The 17,265-nt window shown below is 41.2% G+C and overlaps 1 protein-coding gene across 10 annotated transcripts in view; it reads left to right on the top strand.

Moving 5' to 3' along the window:
• The window catches only part of LOC132148928 (G patch domain-containing protein 8-like), a 30,496-nt gene extending 14,553 nt beyond the window's left edge, over positions 1-15,943 (top strand). For 3 of the 10 annotated variants that reach the window (XM_059557760.1, XM_059557753.1, XM_059557780.1), the window contains 7 exons: positions 1,307-1,379; positions 8,122-8,140; positions 9,609-9,676; positions 9,769-9,855; positions 11,050-11,193; positions 11,362-11,492; positions 11,602-15,942. In XM_059557760.1, the coding sequence (XP_059413743.1) occupies positions 1,338-1,379; positions 8,122-8,140; positions 9,609-9,676; positions 9,769-9,855; positions 11,050-11,193; positions 11,362-11,492; positions 11,602-15,508 (4,398 nt within the window). In that variant the 5' untranslated portion in view covers positions 1,307-1,337 and the 3' untranslated portion in view covers positions 15,509-15,942. Of the gene's footprint in view, positions 1-950; positions 1,380-6,601; positions 6,644-8,121; positions 8,141-9,608; positions 9,677-9,768; positions 9,856-11,049; positions 11,194-11,361; positions 11,493-11,601 lie in introns of those variants that run through there. The other 7 variants (XM_059557799.1, XM_059557790.1, XM_059557815.1 and 4 more) reach the window with 6 other exon arrangements.
• Positions 15,944-17,265: the final 1,322 nt, after the last annotated feature.

The following is a 17,265-nucleotide window of genomic DNA, read 5'->3' as shown; positions in this document are numbered from 1 at the left end:
TGGATGCTCGTCCTCATCACTAACAACTTCCTGAGCTCTCTGCTGCCCTCTCCCTCACAGTATATGCTTACTACTATACAGACATGACTAACACCGTCGTTTCTTTTTGTTAAAAGTGGTTTAACAAAAAGCTGCATGCTGGTTAATGGTGTTTTGTTTTCACTTATTTCTTTTTTGTTCATAATGGCCTTTATTTGTGGTGTGTGTGTGTGTGTGTGTAGATAAGTATTTTTTCTCTCAATGCACACTTATTTATATATATATATATATATATTTATATATATATATAAATGACCCATATATTTATTTTCTTTATTCTTGGATCAGATTAAAGCCAATTATTTGTCATGACTTCAAGCTTGAATTTTTTCTTATTCTTGCATTTCATATTTTTCTTTTTATACCCTCTGTTTTTCTTTCTATATCTATTTTTTGTTTTTAATAAAGCATCAGATCAGTATGTAAAATATGAACGCGCACTCACACACATGCAGATCAGGCCTCTCAGTGGTAACCTGAGGCCTCCCTCTCTCTACACTTTTCTTTTTGTCACTCCATAAATCTATCGATCTACTTCTCTGATTGTCTCGCTCCTTGATCTCCTCCTTTCGCTCTCGTTACAGCTACATACTGTATGTTTTTTGGTGTCTCTGTTGTCATGATGATGAACTCACAAAAAGCTTGTGAAAGTTTTTGGTTTTTATCTGTTTGCAAGCTCTATGTCTTCGCCGTTCCTTCCCCCTTAGTTGTTTGTGTATTAATCACCCACCCAGCGACGGTTTATATATGTATTTGTGTCGTAATATGTATATAACCGAACCGAACGTCCCTCCCTCCTTCTTTTGAGACTGAAAGTGAATTAGTAGACTCAGAGGTTGGTAGCATTTACATGGTTATTTTTTTGTCTTTTTTGTTTAAGTTCTGTTACCTCCACTAAAAGCCCCTATGCTATAGATTAGATGTGAGACTATAGACTTTAGGATGAAGTTGGGTTCAATTAATCCTGCACAGAAACAGATGTGCCTTCTTCTAGTGACCTTTCCTCCTCTTGTTCTTCTTTCTATCTATCTCCCTCTGTTCTTTTTCCCTCTCTCTCCCTTTTGCTCCCCATCTAACAAGGAGTTTAAAGGTGTAGCAGATGTTGCTAATGTTGATGACAGTGAGTGAAGATGTTTTGACAGTTGTCTGGCTACCACATGTACTTGTGTGTGACTGAGTGAGTGAGTGTATGTGTGCATGTGTGTGAGGAAAGCGCTTCTTATTTTTGGAATATTGTGGTCTTTCTTTCCTCTCTTCCTCACATCAGGATAACATTGGGCACCGGCTCCTTCAGAAACATGGCTGGAAGTTGGGTCAAGGCCTGGGCAAAACCATGCAGGGTAAGCCAGCAACCCTCTCTGTCAAGCTCAGTTTCTCCCACTCTTTCTCTCTCTATATTTCCACCCAACAGCATCGATGCCGTATGGCTTGATCCGTTGTAAAAATGTTTTCTTTCTTTTCTGATCTCTCTCTCTCTCTCTCTCTCTCTCTCTCTCTTTCTCTCTCGCTCTCTCCTCTGTTCCAGCACACTCATTTGTATTTCTCATTTGTACTGTAACAGACAACAGTTAGATATTGATCAATTAATCCTCATGGGCTATTTTGACCTTTTTTATTTTTATTATAAAAATGGTTTTGTTGAATCGACTTTTAGATGCGAAAAAAAGCAGGTCAGTAAAAAAAGGAATAAAGTCAAAACTGAGCAAGAATATTGAACAAACCCTACCATGAAACATCCAGAGTGCTAAAGATTCATACCCAACCAAAAGTTAGTTTTTCTGTTTGCAAGGGCAATGATTTGCAAACTCCACCCCAGTTTAGTAGGTATAAATAAGATTTAAATTATTGAACATGCCCAGAAACTGCATAATTTTATTTTACTACTGACAATTATTGAACAGCTTGGATATTTTTTAATTAAATAAGGGATTGATTCAGTAGGAAAAGTTAAATCCGTTTGGATTATCCAGATGTGTTTCTGCTACTTGATTGCTCAGTTACTCATGAACATCCCTGATATGGACAGACATGCCTTTATTTTTATGTAGCCCAGGATCAAAGAGAAACCAAAACACAAACCGTCATGAGCTCCTCTCGATCTTACCAAATAAAAGCATTCATTCACTTTGTGTTCTTTTGGAGTGCCTTTGAGGAAGATCAGCTCTTTCATTTTTTTCTCCTCCCCTCTGTCCTCTCCCAGTTCCCCCTTTACTTTCTCCCCTGCACTTGACTTGTGGCCTGAAGAATGTCAGAGATGCTGTATTAATGCAGTCTTGTTGTCTGCGTTCAGTGGTTGTGTGGTTTGCATGTGTGCGAGAAAGTGGAATAAAATTCATATGAGCCATTCTTCCCTGCAAGAAGATCCCTTGTCTCTTGTTGCACAAAGAGCAGAGTTGAGATATACAGAGTGTAAGATTTATTGTTGACTTTTCTTTAGAAAATTATAACAGTTTGGCACTTGTGAGCGAAAGTCACATTATGTGAGTGAGGAAACTCAGTTACTTGGACAAGGACAGAGTAGATGCTTAAATTTTCCCCAAGACCCACAGTAAAGTTAGCTTTATAGACCACTCTGTTTTTGGTCTTTACCTCATGCTGATGCTGTTGTTGGCGAACCGAGGTCTATGTAGAAATTGATCTGTGGGACACACACACAAACACATATCTTATCGTCCCTCAGGATGCATGTGTGCTGCAGTCACACTGCAAAGCCTGCAGGAAATAAAGCACACAAAGAGGAATGCTTACATGCCTCATGCTCTTAGTGCATCAGTTTAGTGCAGAATAAAATGTAGTGTATTTATAGCCTGAAAGGATGTTTAGATATCTGAGCACATTTCAACAGGAAGAGAGATTTGTGATGTTCTAGGTCTTGATCTCTTTCTTTTGTTCTTTCCCTTTATTTTTTCACTACAACTTCAGAGCATGTGGGAGGTTTTGTTTTGTTTGCTCAGAAACATGAAAACACCCTCATGTTTCAGTAAATTGTTCTGCCCACATATAAATCAGTGGAATCTGTTCTCAACACGAGGTGAAAGAAGGCAACCCAGCTGCCTTTCTGACGTGCTGCCTTGTTGAATTGACCTCTACAAATCGTTTTAGCAGAAGGTTTTGATCCAAAGAGAACTTGCTCTGACAGAAATCAATGATAGGAATATGAATGACTCTCTCTCAGGACTTCTGTTGAAAGGTTTGAGCCAGATAACTTTTGCAAGGTCATTTGATCCATCAGGCGAGTTTGAGGCTCTCCCTAGAAACTGCTTTGTTATTGCACACATGCACACTCTCTAGACACTGCCCTGCAGCTGTAAACATAGCTCTGCAGTTTAAGTGCTGAAGTCAGCGTTAGCTCAAGATCTTAATTCAGTACTCCGTGTGCATAAATGGGAAAGGCATCCTGTCTGCTTTTATTGTTCCCAGTGAACACTTCCATCAACATCCCATATCAACCACAGTAAGAAAAATAACATTAGCAGGATAATTATTCCTTAAGGATGCATTAAATTGATCAAAAGTGACAATAAAGACATTTATGATGTTGCACGATATTTCTTTGGAACTTTTTGAAGTTTCAAGTTTGAAAAATTTATCGGCTTCCCCAAAAATGTTAAGCAGCACAGTTGTTTTAAAGATCAAAGTAAAAAGAAACATTTTGAGCACCAAATCAGCATATTAGAATGATTTCTGAAGCGTCTTTGAAGAGTAATGGCTGCTGATAATTCAGCTTTGACATCACGGGAAGAAATAATATTTTATAATATTTTAGCTCAAGTGGTAGAGCATTGCGTTAGCAAGCGCAAGGTTGGGGGTTCGATTCCCCGGGAGCACATGATAGGTAAAAATTGATAGCCTGAATGCACTGTAAGTCGCTTTGGATAAAAGCGTCTGCTAAATGCATAAATGTACATTTACATTTTTAAATTTAAATTTAATTTAAAATAGAAACCAGTTGTCATAATTTATGATAATACTTCACAGTATTGTTTTACCGTCTTTTGTTTAAATAAAATCTTACAGCAGAAGTAAGATTCAAAATCATTTACAGACTTGTGACTAGATGGTGTATAATTTTAGAATATTGATCGAAATATATATTAATATTGGCTCAGAAATTGTTTTAAAGGATGTACTTTTTTCAACCCAAGAAACTAGCATTTTTAGCATTACTGTTTTTGCTGCTGATGTTTAAATCAGAGCCACTTTTAAAATATCTCATTTGTTTCGCCCTTGTAGTCAAAAGTCACAGTAGAAAGAGGTTATTTGCCCATTAGGAAGCTTAATGGGCCAATAAAATCATTCTGATGTTCTCTGTATTGCTTAATTTTAAATTGCCAGCACTACTTCACACAGAGACAGCATTTCCCTTAGCAGTGACAGCAGAATGGCCGCTCTCTTTTTGGCCTTTGCTTTAGCAGCTTACACTCCACTCGCAGAGCTGAGAACCCAGAGGAAGCAGCCGTAGCCAGAGGTTGTCATCCCGGCCAAGTCAAGTGTGTGAAAGATTAGGAATGTTTCCATTGCTCACCGGCACCGCCCATCTGTTTTGTAGCTTGGCAAGACACTCAAAAGATCAGAGTTTTGTCCTCTCTTGGTTGTCGTCATCCTGTCATCATACTGTTTGCGTTTAAAACACAGAGCAGACAGGGAGTGACAGGAGGTTATTTGCAGTGGAAGAGATTTTCCAGATCAGATAAAGTGCTAGAGCCTCCAGCGAGTTTGAGGAGGTATATTACTTCCATCTTGCAGGGCCAGAGTGAGAGCACACCAAATTACTCGCAAATCACATTCGTGAAAACTGGAGAAAATGAGGCAAAAGAAAGTGAACGGTGTATATGTTTGACCCAGTCCAGTGTTCAGGTGGGGATCTATTTGAAAACACACTCGCTGTTAGTGCAAAGTGCTCTGCTGCATACATGCACAAACAAACAGCGTCTGTTCACCCATTCTGGTGCTCACGCCATGGTGTTTGAACCTTATCCTGAGTGTGCATTTACTGAAATGTCTCCCCAATGCTTTGAGTTTCCATTGTATTGACTCTGTTTATTTACTCTTCTTTCTTTTTTTTTCTTTCTTTTCTTCTCTTGTTTTTTAGGTAAGGTTTGTAGGACCTCCCCCACTGTATGTTTGTGTGTATGTTTGAGTAAGTGTGCGTGTGGATGTTTTTCTTGAAATAATACGTAATAACTCTCCCCCTTTTACAGTGTAGCCTAACGGCTTCTCTTAGTTCTTCTCTCTACGCTTACAATCACTAAACGCTCTCTGCTCAAAATACCAGCACTACGATTTGAAACTCATGCCAAAATGGAATCGGTAAACATTTTGTAGAACTTAATTAATTGTCCACTGTTTTTTTTTTTTTTTTTTTTTTTTTGTTGTTTTCTTCTCTTAATTGTGTTCTGAATTCACCCATGTTAGAATAGTAATTGTAAATATTAGTTTAATGTATGTTTGGCCGCGATGGGGGTGTTTTGATTGGCTGAGAACATGAGATGGGGCCCTCTGATTGGCTGAGAATATGATTCTGCCTCTTTCCCATGATTCCCTTGAATGGCTTGCCAGAATGAGCCTCAATCTCTTGCCCATTCTCCCCCTCCTTCTGCCTTCGATCGGTCTATCTGCCTGCGTCCACTTTTGTGAAGTAAATGTACACCTGTGGTACATGTGGGAGTGGAAATTGTATGTGCAGTGTGTGTGTGTGTGTGTGTGTGTGTGTGTCACCAAAACGAGGGGTGGGGGCTCAGGTGTTTTAGCTTGCAGGGAAAAGTCTTCACACCATCCCACCTGCATCCCACTTCTCCTCTTATAAATGTACTGACTTGTGAAAGCCTCACCTGACCTGACTCATCTCCTTCCACCTCTCCTGCAGAGCATGCTGGCTGTAGAGACCCAGTCTTGTGAAGCTGAGTTTTAAGCAACGCAGGATACCACAAAACAGATTGCAATTGATCCTCGATAAATGGCGAGATTAAAACAGCTGTGAAAGCGATCCAGTCCTCTAAAGGAAGCCTGCTGGCCGATAAGAACGATGCGCTGCTAAAAGCTCTCTCACAGCGTATGCTTTTCATAGCTCGTACAGCTGCGTGATGGAGTACGCATACGACGGCCTCTCTGTCTCAAATGCATTCACGCGGGGACTTGGGCCCACAGGGGGGATTGGAGAAAGGGGGGAGGATGGGGACAGAGTGATGGTTGATAAATTTCTGTTGAAGTAAAATCAACAAAGAGAGGGGAAACGAGAGAGCGGACCGCTTTAGGACTGGTTTTCAGGTTCTCCTCTGAAAACCTGTTTTAGAGGGAAGTCCGAAATTAGAAAGTATGTCCTCCTTGTGGAGGAATTCGAAAGCCTGAAATTATAGTACCAGAAATGAGCAGTCAAGAGGAGGAGAGAAGGAGTGTCAGGGATAGTGAGAGGGTATCCCTGTAATCACCCAGGCCCATTGGTAGGGGTTACACCGAAGCCCCTGTCCCCAAACCCGACCCCTAACCCTTTACCCCTTACCCCTGAACCCTCTCTTTGTGCCTCAATCTTCCTGCTTAACCAATTGGTGTTTCTTTTTTGCAGCATTATGATCCTGGCCATGTTGTGCTGATGGTAAACTTAGTGGTAAATGTTATTTTTAACCCGATTGAATTGGTTTTTTAATTTTGATTTGATTTATGCTTTCATTTTTTTTTTTTTTGGTTTTACTCCCCCCATTTCTTGTTTTGATATGACTTTCATCATCAGAGCATCAGTGCTTAATAGGCTTAAACTGTCTCTACCTCTCTTTGTATTAGTCTTCATTCTGCTGCCCGTCTCTTAGTGTTCAATATGCACTCTTCTGGAACACACTCATTCTGTTTGTTTTCAGTTTTTTAGGGGGAATACTTAGATCCACTTCCCCTTTTTTGTTGTATTGCACCCTTTTCGTCGTCCAGTCTCGTTATGTTTTTTCCACTGGAATGCATAATTCTAGTCTTGACCTCACTTTGTTTCCAAAGATTGTTGGGAAGGGAAAGGATTGAGATCGTTGACTTGGGGGCCTGATTTTGGGATTCCCACCTACATTTTGAGGCAACATTCTTAAACAACCCTCTCAGATGATCAATATGATGCAAGACATTCCATGTTTCCAATTATATATGGTAGAATGTTGCAATACACTATAACCATATGCCTTAGTATTATTTAGTTATTATCTTATTCATATGAGGCTTATTTGTGACACACAGTTTCTCTGTTTTGTTATGAAACTCTCTTGTGCACCCTAGTGGTAGGATGAATCCCTTAGCGCACTTTCTTGCAACTCTGGTGGGGGCTGGAATCCCATCAGGCCCTTATCGTTTTCACACACTCCTTTATCACTTCATTACAGGAACAACTATACCACTGGGCTGAAACTCAAGTTTGCCACAAATTAGACCATCTTAAGCTTCAAAATTGTAATGCGTCTTTTTCTGCTCAAGGGCTATGAATTCATGCTTTATCTATCATGACTCTAAACACTGTTTTCTCAAAATGCATTACTGATGATTTAATTCCGTTTAAGTTAGAGAAATGTGAAAGGCGTACAGATTATTATTTTTTTTTTAGTAGTTCAACAGGGTGAGTGTAAAGACAGTGATACTTATGTTTCTCAGAATTTTTAAGTTTAAGTTTTTAAGTCTTGTTAAGTTAAAGATAAATGTTTTTTATCATTGTATTTAGAAAACAATGATTAAATGCTGTAGGAATTTACTGATAAAAAATTATGGCCAATATTGATGGACAATAATTATTTTCATATTATTGCAATTGATTGTTTTTTTTTTTTAATCTAAAATAGTTTTGTCATTGTAAAATCAGTGTATTTAGGATTCACGCAACAATTATGTACAGCGACATATCACGCCCCTTTTCTCTCTCTCTCTCTCTTACTTGACTTCCCATCTCCTCTACACGGTCCTATCATAATAAAGAAAAAATTATAATGTACATGGGTAATGCATGTATTATCTATAATAAAATGTTACAATATTATTAAAAACTAACATCCTTATATATCTATCTGATCATAAAAAGAAGGAACTAATATCAACTTTTTTGTTTGTGTTTATGTAAAGTTCCTAGCCCTTCATTGCGGTAAGTTACTCCTACTACTATTATTCAGACGTTTTTCTTGTCTTTTGTCATTAGATCAGCCCAATGGTATGAACTGATCCTGCTCTTAACTTGAACGCCCCCCCACCCAATAAATAAATAATTTGTCAATAAAAGAGGAAGACTGACAGAAAAAAAAAACTGAAATCCAAACGATTGATTGGAGTCTGATTCACTGTGACCGTGGTGCTAGCCTGTGCAGCCGCAAATTAGTATGACTTCTGTTCTTGTGCCTTTTCTCCTTCATTTGAGACCCCCACCCTTTCCTGTCTCTGTGTCTGTATGTTTGCCACCCCCACCCCATCCCCACACTCTCCCAGGTAAGTACATCATTTCCCCAGCCCTGCACTGTCATCATGGCAACCCCTGGCCTTTGACGTCACTCTGCTGCTGTAGCTCAGTGCTTGTGTCCTTATTTTCTCTGTTCTCTGTCTTTCTCTCACTCCCCGTGTCTCTCTTTCTTTCTCTCTGCTTCGTTTGGCTGGTTATGAGTGGATTAAGCAATTATGTGTCAATCTTCAGTGTAGTTTTGATTGTCCTTTTCTTTCCCCCTTTTGTTTCATTCTGATTTGTTCATTTTTCTGATGTTACTTTTCCTCTGATCTAGGTCTTTTCACAGCTTGTGTATATAAAACATGACGGGCAAGTAAAACAATGTACTATTTCAGGATATCATATGGGTCACAAACTTTCATTTGCATCCAGGTGTGGCAGGCAGTCGGGTAGGAAAATCAGATGATGAAGAGCTCAGAGAAGGTTCAAACCTAGAAAGCCTAAATGGGTGTAAAGAGGAGAGTAATATGGAAGGCACACTGTGGATCAGGCAGTCAGTGTCATTGCAGTGCTCTGAAAAGATGCAGTAAATGCTGATATCTTCCCCCTCTTTTAAGTATTCCCTCCAGCATCCCAAATGCCTCCCTGTCATCTGAGTTAAGAACATGAGTTAGACAGAGCACAATGCGGGACATGGCTCAAAAGAGAGGGATGAGATAACAGAAAAATTGAGGAAGTAAGAAAGGACAGAAAAAGACCTCCTCAAGCAGGCCACTGTAAGGACACTGTGGCAAATTCAATGAAAACTTCGGCCCAACCTTCCCCTCCTTGTTTTCTGTCCTGTGCTTCTTTTAACAGAAGTTTCTTTCAGGGTATGCAGTTTATTACAAAATATATTGGCAGTAAACTCAAATGGTAAACCATTAAAACTAGGCTTAGTTGCAGTAACGTTGTAGCACCTGGAATAGCTTTTTAGAGGAGAGCTGCACATGAAGCTGTGAGAATGGCTAGAGTTTGGTTCACTGTAGCTTTCTGGTCTCTTGCACTTGAAGACAGTGTCTCTAACCCAGCACCCTGTGCTCTAAGCAGGCTGTCCCGCCCCAAGTTTTCTCTTGTATCTGAGTAAAAGTCTAACCTCTGTCCCTCTCTGTCTCTGCCTCTCCCCCCAACATCATAGGACGAACTGACCCTGTGCCCATCATCCTCAAATATGACGTCATGGGAATGGGGCGCATGGAAATGGAGGTGAAAATATTTGTTTGGGCTTTCTTTTTTTTGCCGAATGTTAATATTAATGTATGCCCCTCTAACCTTTGTGCGTATGTGGGTGCCCACAGTTGGACTATGCAGAAGATGCCACAGAGAAGCGGCGGGTGCTGGAAGTGGAAAAAGAAGACACAGAGGAACAGCGTCAAAAATACAAGGTGAGATTCTATGACAGCAACATTGTTCATTTCACTTTTCTGTCATTCTTAAAGGGCGCATTTGAACCAAATTTACTTGTACATTGTGTTGGTATATAAATGTGTCTTAGCAGTGTGTGGACAAAACCAACCTGCAATGATAAAAAAATCATTCACTCCTTTTTTTCTTTCTTTTTTTTTTGTCTTTTTTAGTCCCAGAAAAACCTAATCTGTCTCAATTATCAACCCCCCCCCCATCCCCCAGACACACACACAACCGCTGATGGACTATATCTTATTAGCATATCTCCGCCCTCGGTCAGTGGTCACTGTCACATTTTCTCTGCGCTCGAGCAGCTGTAGCAACAACAATGTGCCGTAAGCAGGAGTTTTGAAGCTAGATGTAAAAGTGGACACAAGGCTGGTTTCTCACCACAAGCACGAGCCACTGCTGTTGTGACGCTGTACAAATGTTTTGAATACTCTTACGAGTCTGCAATTGCAGTGACGATTCTTCATTTTCTCCTGGCGTCAGAGCCACTGAGGATGCATTAGTTTTGTTTTTGATGGTAACATGTCACCAAATGCACAAAAAACACAAGAGAGGGGCGGGGTGAGCAGAGCTCATTATCATTTAAAAAGACATGCACTGAAATGGGTTGCTGTGAACAGAGGTATTTTTGAAAAGGTAAAAAATGGTGTTGTTTTACATGACCATTGAGGAATTTTAACAAAAATATGTTGAGGCTAAAGGCATCCAGTGTCCCCTTTAAATATTTTTTGGTCAAACCTGTGGAGATAATTTCTCTTTACTTCCAGTCCTCCCCGATTCCTTCTTTTGTCATAAAGTAGCCATGAGTCGTATCTAGTTAAAATTCTATGAATGTTTGAGATTGATTTGTCACAGTCCCTATGCTTGGACAGATACAAAGCTTCTCTTGTTCTATTGCAGCTCAACCACATACAAAAATGTAATTGACGATAACCGTGTGTAACTTTAGAAAAGTGTGTCTCTCTCTAAAGCAGTGTAGTGTTTGATCGAAATGTTCTTACAAACTTAATGTCTTTTGACAAATATTTTACATATTCAGTACATAACTCAACAAGTTTATTTACATTTGCCAATGCCAAAAATTGCCTATGTAAGTCCGTTTACCAAGCCCATTTAACATCAGTCTATTAATATTTCATGATATGTTTTTCTGTGTTTTGCAGGATTATGCGGAGAAGGAAAAAGCCATAGCTAAAGCTTTAGAGGACCTGAGGGCCAATTTCTACTGTGAACTGTGTGATAAGCAATACCAGAAACATCAGGAGTTTGACAATCACATCAACTCCTACGATCATGCACACAAGCAGGTATGAGAGATTTGCATCGGCGTGACTCTACTTAATAGCTTGAACTTAGAACAGTTTTGAACACGGAATAATTTTCTTCACATTCAAAGATCAATCAGACTTGTATTATTATCAATTAGACACTAAATCTCATAATAAATTTGTATTCCTCTCTGTTTAATCCTACAGAGACTGAAGGAGCTGAAGCAGAGAGAGTTTGCCCGGAATGTGTCTTCTCGCTCCAGGAAGGATGGCAAAAAACAGGAGAAGATGTTGCGGCGGCTTCTTGAACTGGCCGAACAGAGGAAACAGCAAGACCTGTAAGTAAAATTCAGCAGAAATTCTAATGTTTTTTTTTTTTTTTTTTTTTTTTTTTTTTTTAGGGAGTGTTACCAGTTGTAACAAAAGTTATCATTCTTTATTTTTCAGTGTCCCTGGTAGTGGCCCTATGTTTAAAACTACCATAGTGGCAGTAGATGGAGAAAAGGGGGAAGACTCCATGGATGGAGTGCCTATGACAGTGGACCCCAACACAGAGGCTAATGAAGATAAGGGAATCTGTAGTGTTAGTGGTCAAGGCTCCCCTAGAACAGGCCCTGCCATCAGCTTTGGTTTTAACAAAGCTAGTTCTTCTCCAATACCTTCTGGAGGCTCACAGGCTCCCAAATTGAGTGTCTCCTTCTCTTTTGCTAAGAAAGCCCCAGTCAAACTTGAGACAGCTGCCGCTGTGTTTGCAGACCATGGCGAGGAAACTGTGGAAGGAGAAGAAGGTCAGGAAGAGGGAGGAGAAAAGACTGGAGGAGAGGATGTAGGTGTGGAATTCACCACTGATATCCCTCAAGTAGTAGGAGCAGAAGGAGAAGGTGGAAGTGGTGGGGGTGAGGAAGAGCAGTCACAGCCAGATGATGGAGGTACCCTGGCCTCGACTTTAAACAAGCTGAAGATGATGATGAAAAAGGAGGAAGGTTACTCCGGACAGGAACCACAGTATTATCATTATGTACCACCTGCACATTGTCGGGTCAAGCCGCATTTCCAGTTTCTGCTTTTCATGAAGGCTTCAGACCAATGTGATAGCAAGGAGGAGGAGGAAGATGGAGCAAAAGATGAGAAGGCAGCAGCAGGTAATGACGGAGAGCAAAAACATATCAAAGTCAGCAGCTGCACATCTGAAAAAGACACTGAGAATGAACCTACACAGGCACAAAACACAAATCCCACATCAGCTACAGTGAAGACAGAGAAAGAATCTGGTACCACACCTGCAGGGCAAGGTGATACATCAGTGGCGGATATCTCATCCCAACAAGCTGATACCAAGCAAGTTATGTCTGAGCCTACAGACACAGGTCCCCGCATGCCAACTGGGCCTTTCTTTCCTGTGCTAAGTAAGGATGAAAGCACCACCTTGCAGTGGCCTTCTGAATTGTTGGAGTTTACTAAGGCTAAGCCATCCCTCTCCTACAGTTGTAATCCTCTTTACTTTGACTTCAAACAGTCAAGAAACAAAGGAAACTGGGCAAGCAAAAACATGAAAACTGCCAAGCCAGTTAGCACTGAAGGACGAGAGGGGTCTAAGCCTGAAAACACAGACGGTACTCCTGCAAATAGTGGAGAGGTCTGCACTGCTACAACGATTGCTGGGTCCAGTACAGTTCAAAAAGAACAATCATCCCTGAAAGAGGGGGGTGCTGAGAGTGAGAACAACAAGCAGAAATTACAAAGTAATGAAGATGTGTCTGCAGGGTCTAAGAAAAAGAAGAAGAAGAAGAAACACAAGAAGTCAAGCAAGCGTTCCAAACGTAAAGAAAAAGCAGCAGTGGAGGGGGATTTAGAAAATGAGATTCCAGGGGAGAAAACTAAAAAGAAGAAGAAACACAAAAGAAAGAAAAGCAAAAATAAACCACGTAGCACTGATGAAATTGAAGCAGAGGGAGGTGACAGTAAGGAAATAGAGAAAGACAAGGATGACAAAGATGGAGTAGCCCCTACTCAGTCATCAGGAGTAAGCACATCCCACGAAGGAGGAAAGAGAAAACGTTCCCACAAAATGTCTCAGTGCTCTAGAGTTGAGGAAAGCAGTGCAGGGAAGCCTAGTTCTACAGAGGAACACAATGGTACTAAACGTCTTAAATCAGACACCAACACACCTGCTGCTTCCTGCTCTGCTTCAGCCCAAAAGAGCATAAGTGGAGGTCGACCTCCAAGTAGTGACAGCGAGGAGGATGGTGGATCATCCTCTCAACGTTCTCGACAAGCTCACCGTCGCTCCACGCCACCACGTGAGCAGCGAAGACACCGCAGTGATGATTCTGGACGATCAGGACGTTCACATAGTAGGTCGTCTCGTCGAGGAGACCACAACCATAGATGCCACAGAGGTCAAAAGTCACGCAGTCGGTCCTACTCCAGTAGCTCTGAACGTTCCTCAGCAGGGAGCAGTGCTTACAGTCGCCGTAGTCATAGCTATTCAGACAGTTACAGTGACTACAGTGATGAAGGACGTCGCCGCAGATCAAGAAGACCTTCCTCTGACTCAGACTATGAAAGGCGTGATAGTGGGCGATCTCACAGGCGACGTTACACCCCATCTTCTTCAGAGGAGGACTCCCGTTCACGATCACACAGCCGCAGGAAGCATCATCGGCGGAGACACCAACGGAGCAGTAGTCGCAGCTCCAGCCGTAGTAGTAGGAGTAGCAGCGCTCGTTCTTACAGACGTAGCAGCTACAGTCGCAGTCGTAGCTCTGCTAGTCGTTCATCTAGCTCCACCAAGGGCTCTCCACAACGGCACAGTCACAGCCGGAGATCTGACAGCTCGTCGCGGCGGCGGGATTTCAACCGGTCACGAATCTACCGCTCCCAGTCTCCAAGGTCCTCTTCCCGCACACAAACCCGAAATAGCAACTCTTCATCGGCACAAGGGACAAGAGGTGGTGGAGCTTCCTCAAAGGAGGGAGGAGGGGCTGCAGAACATCGAAATTCATTCACAGCTCGACAACTCTTGGAGAAAATCCAATCTAAAAAAAGAGGGGATGAATCTGGTACTGGCACCAAGACTGGCCTCAAGATCAAGGACCCTCCACAGGGATACTTCGGGCCCAAGCTCCCCCCTGCCATTGGAAACAAAAGTATGTTGCCCCTTTTTGGCAAGCTTCAAGCAGGAAAGAAGCCAACGTTATTTCCTTTTACACGTTCAATCGAGGGCGAAAAGTCAGAGCAAGGGAAAATTTCAGATAGTAATGAAGTTATCCTGGTAGAACCCATTCGTGAGTTTCCCCCACCTCCTCCTCCACCTCAGCCACCAGTTCAACAACAGCAGCAACAACAACAAAAGCAGCAGTTGGAGGAGGCTGTATCAAATGCTTCTGTGACCGAGGAGACCAGACATCCAACCTTGGACCCTCCAGTCCTTCATGAGTCTCAACCACAATATGAGCAGGATCCAGCAATTATGATGTCTCAATACCAAGGTGAACCCAGACAAGACCCCAACAATCCCATGTTGGACGGACATTTAATGGGGCCTGAAATGGGTCCACAGCCTACTATGCACACCTACCCTGGTTACCCTCCCAACATGGAGGATGGGGAAATGGGCATGGAACCTGAAGAAGATGGTCTTGCACCTTTAGAAAGTCAACCAATCACCTTTACCCCAGAGGAAATGGAGAAATACAGCAAGTTGCAGCAAGCAGCTCAACAGCACATTCAACAGCAACTGTTAGCCAAGCAGGTGAAGACCTTCCCTTCAGCTGCAGCTGCTGCTGCTGCTGCAGCAGCTAACTTGGCAGCAGCGGCCAACCTTGCCCCTGCGCCACCGCCCCCACAAGCTGCACTGCAGCCTATCCACATTCAACAACCCACAGTTTCTGCAGCTTCTGCTACCTCTATTACTTCAGTCCAGCATGCCATCCTGCAGCACCACGCTGCTGCTATGGGCATCCATCCCCATAACCCACATCATCCCCACCCTGCCCATGCCCAGCTAGCCCAGGTGCACCACATACCTCAACATCATCTAACTCCTATCTCCTTGTCACCATTGGGCCATTCCTTGAGTCATTCACTGGGTCACTCTTTAGGACACACCGGCTTGATTCCAGCCCACCACACTGCCTTCCTTTCAGGCCAACCTATACATATTATACCAGCCTCTGCACTCCATCACACCCCTCTCGCTCTACACCACATCCCACATGCTGCTCTCTACCCAACTCTCTTCGCCCCTCGGCCAGCAACTGCTGCAGCGGCAGCTGCCCTACAGCTACACCCACTACTTCACCCTATCTTCTCAGGGCAGGACCTTCAGCACCCTCCAAACCATGGCTCCTGAAAATTAGTCTTCTCTCAAAGAGAAGGCCTGGCCCAGCAGTGTGAATAGCTAAAAAGTTCTAGCTAATGATTGACACGATCTGGCAACACACTGTCCTCTGTGTGTTCTGCTACCTTAGGATGACCTCAACAGGGCTGTTTAGGAGTACATTTAAAATGAGGACAGAATACGATCTTTGCTGTCGTTTTAGATTGTAATGGCCTGAACCAGAAGCCAGGTTGGCAGGTTGACGTGTGTGTGTGTGTGTGTGTGTGTGTGTGTGTATATATATATATATATATATATATATATATATATATATATTCACACAAGGAGTACGAGTTGCAAAAGTTGGTTTATAGTCCAAGATGTGGATCTTACAACTAGGAAATCAATGGCATATTGTTTTTTTTCAATGGTATGTCATACATTTTTGTTCAATTGTCTGTTTGTTTATATATATATATATATATATATATATATATATATATATATATATATATATATATATATATATATATATATATATATATATAAATATATAAATATATATATATATATATCCACATGCTCACTGGCTGAAGCCATAATCAAGATCTGTTGTAATCTTTTAGCGTGGTTTGCTGCAATTGATATGGGTGGTGTTGAGGGTCATTTTTGGAGACTTTTTTTTCTGTGTACTAGGCATTCATGAAAGTTACAGAATTTATTAACTCATTGTATGAATATGCAAAGATACACTTCAGCCTGCTATTCAAAAGCAGGGTGTGATAAACTGATGATTGATTTGCTGAAATATTGTTATATTTGATCATTTTCAGCTCATAAATTATCAGAAACCGTTGTACCATACTCTGAACAAAGGGTGTCACAAAACATCAACAAGATGATTCAAATAAAAGCCATACTCAGCACTCAACTGTGTTAAGCTATTTTGGCTGGTTGGTTGTAAATCAGTATAAAATGTCAGAAAACAATGAATAGAACAGACATCATACACATTGATGTCAAAAGTTTTATAACGTCACAGGCTGTTGAAACTGCATAACAGGTTACACTTTGAGATGCAAAGGTTCCTACCCCCTGTTATTGAAATTGTGAAATCTTGCACTGACAAATGTACATTTTGAGATGCTGTTTTTGCGTCTTGTAACAAACTGTATGATTGTAGTATTCTGCAATAATTGTATTTTCTATTTGATTTTAAATTATTTTTCTTTCTTTTTTTTTTGTCTTTTTGGAAAATGTTTCTTTCTGTACAATTAATTAAATGTAAATAAAGTTAATGTTGTGAAACTATGTAAAATAAAGGTTTGTAACACCCGTTTAAAAATGCTAATAAAAATAATAAAATGAAAAATGGGTGGAAAAGCTTATGTAAACATGATCCGGGCTGGTACTACTAAGGTCAGGGGTGTCTTTGGAAAGTGGAGGGACCGCAGAATGTGGCAAAACGTTTCTTGACATGAATTGTACTGTAGATGGCAGCAATGACATTAGCTTCTTTTTTTATCCTCCTTGATGCATCAGCAAATAAAAACTTTGACTTATAATACTGTGGTTCAGGAGTGATTCATGTGTGTGTGTGTGTGTATATATATATATATATAATAAACCTTTGTCATAGTATGAAAATGTTCCTGCAGCAAACCACACTTTATGGTTGCATTGTACAGCTGCATAATTTTCTATTAAGCTTTCAGGTTAACTTGCACTAACATTCCAAAAAAGCCATCATTTGTACATCAGCACCACAAGATATTTGCAATAAAACCAGG

This window comes from Carassius carassius, chromosome 1 (assembly GCF_963082965.1).
Source record: "Carassius carassius chromosome 1, fCarCar2.1, whole genome shotgun sequence".
NCBI classification, from domain to species: Eukaryota; Metazoa; Chordata; class Actinopteri; order Cypriniformes; family Cyprinidae; genus Carassius; species Carassius carassius.
The sequence above is the reverse complement of the archived record's forward strand: the minus strand, read 5'-3'. Positions and strand labels throughout refer to the sequence as shown.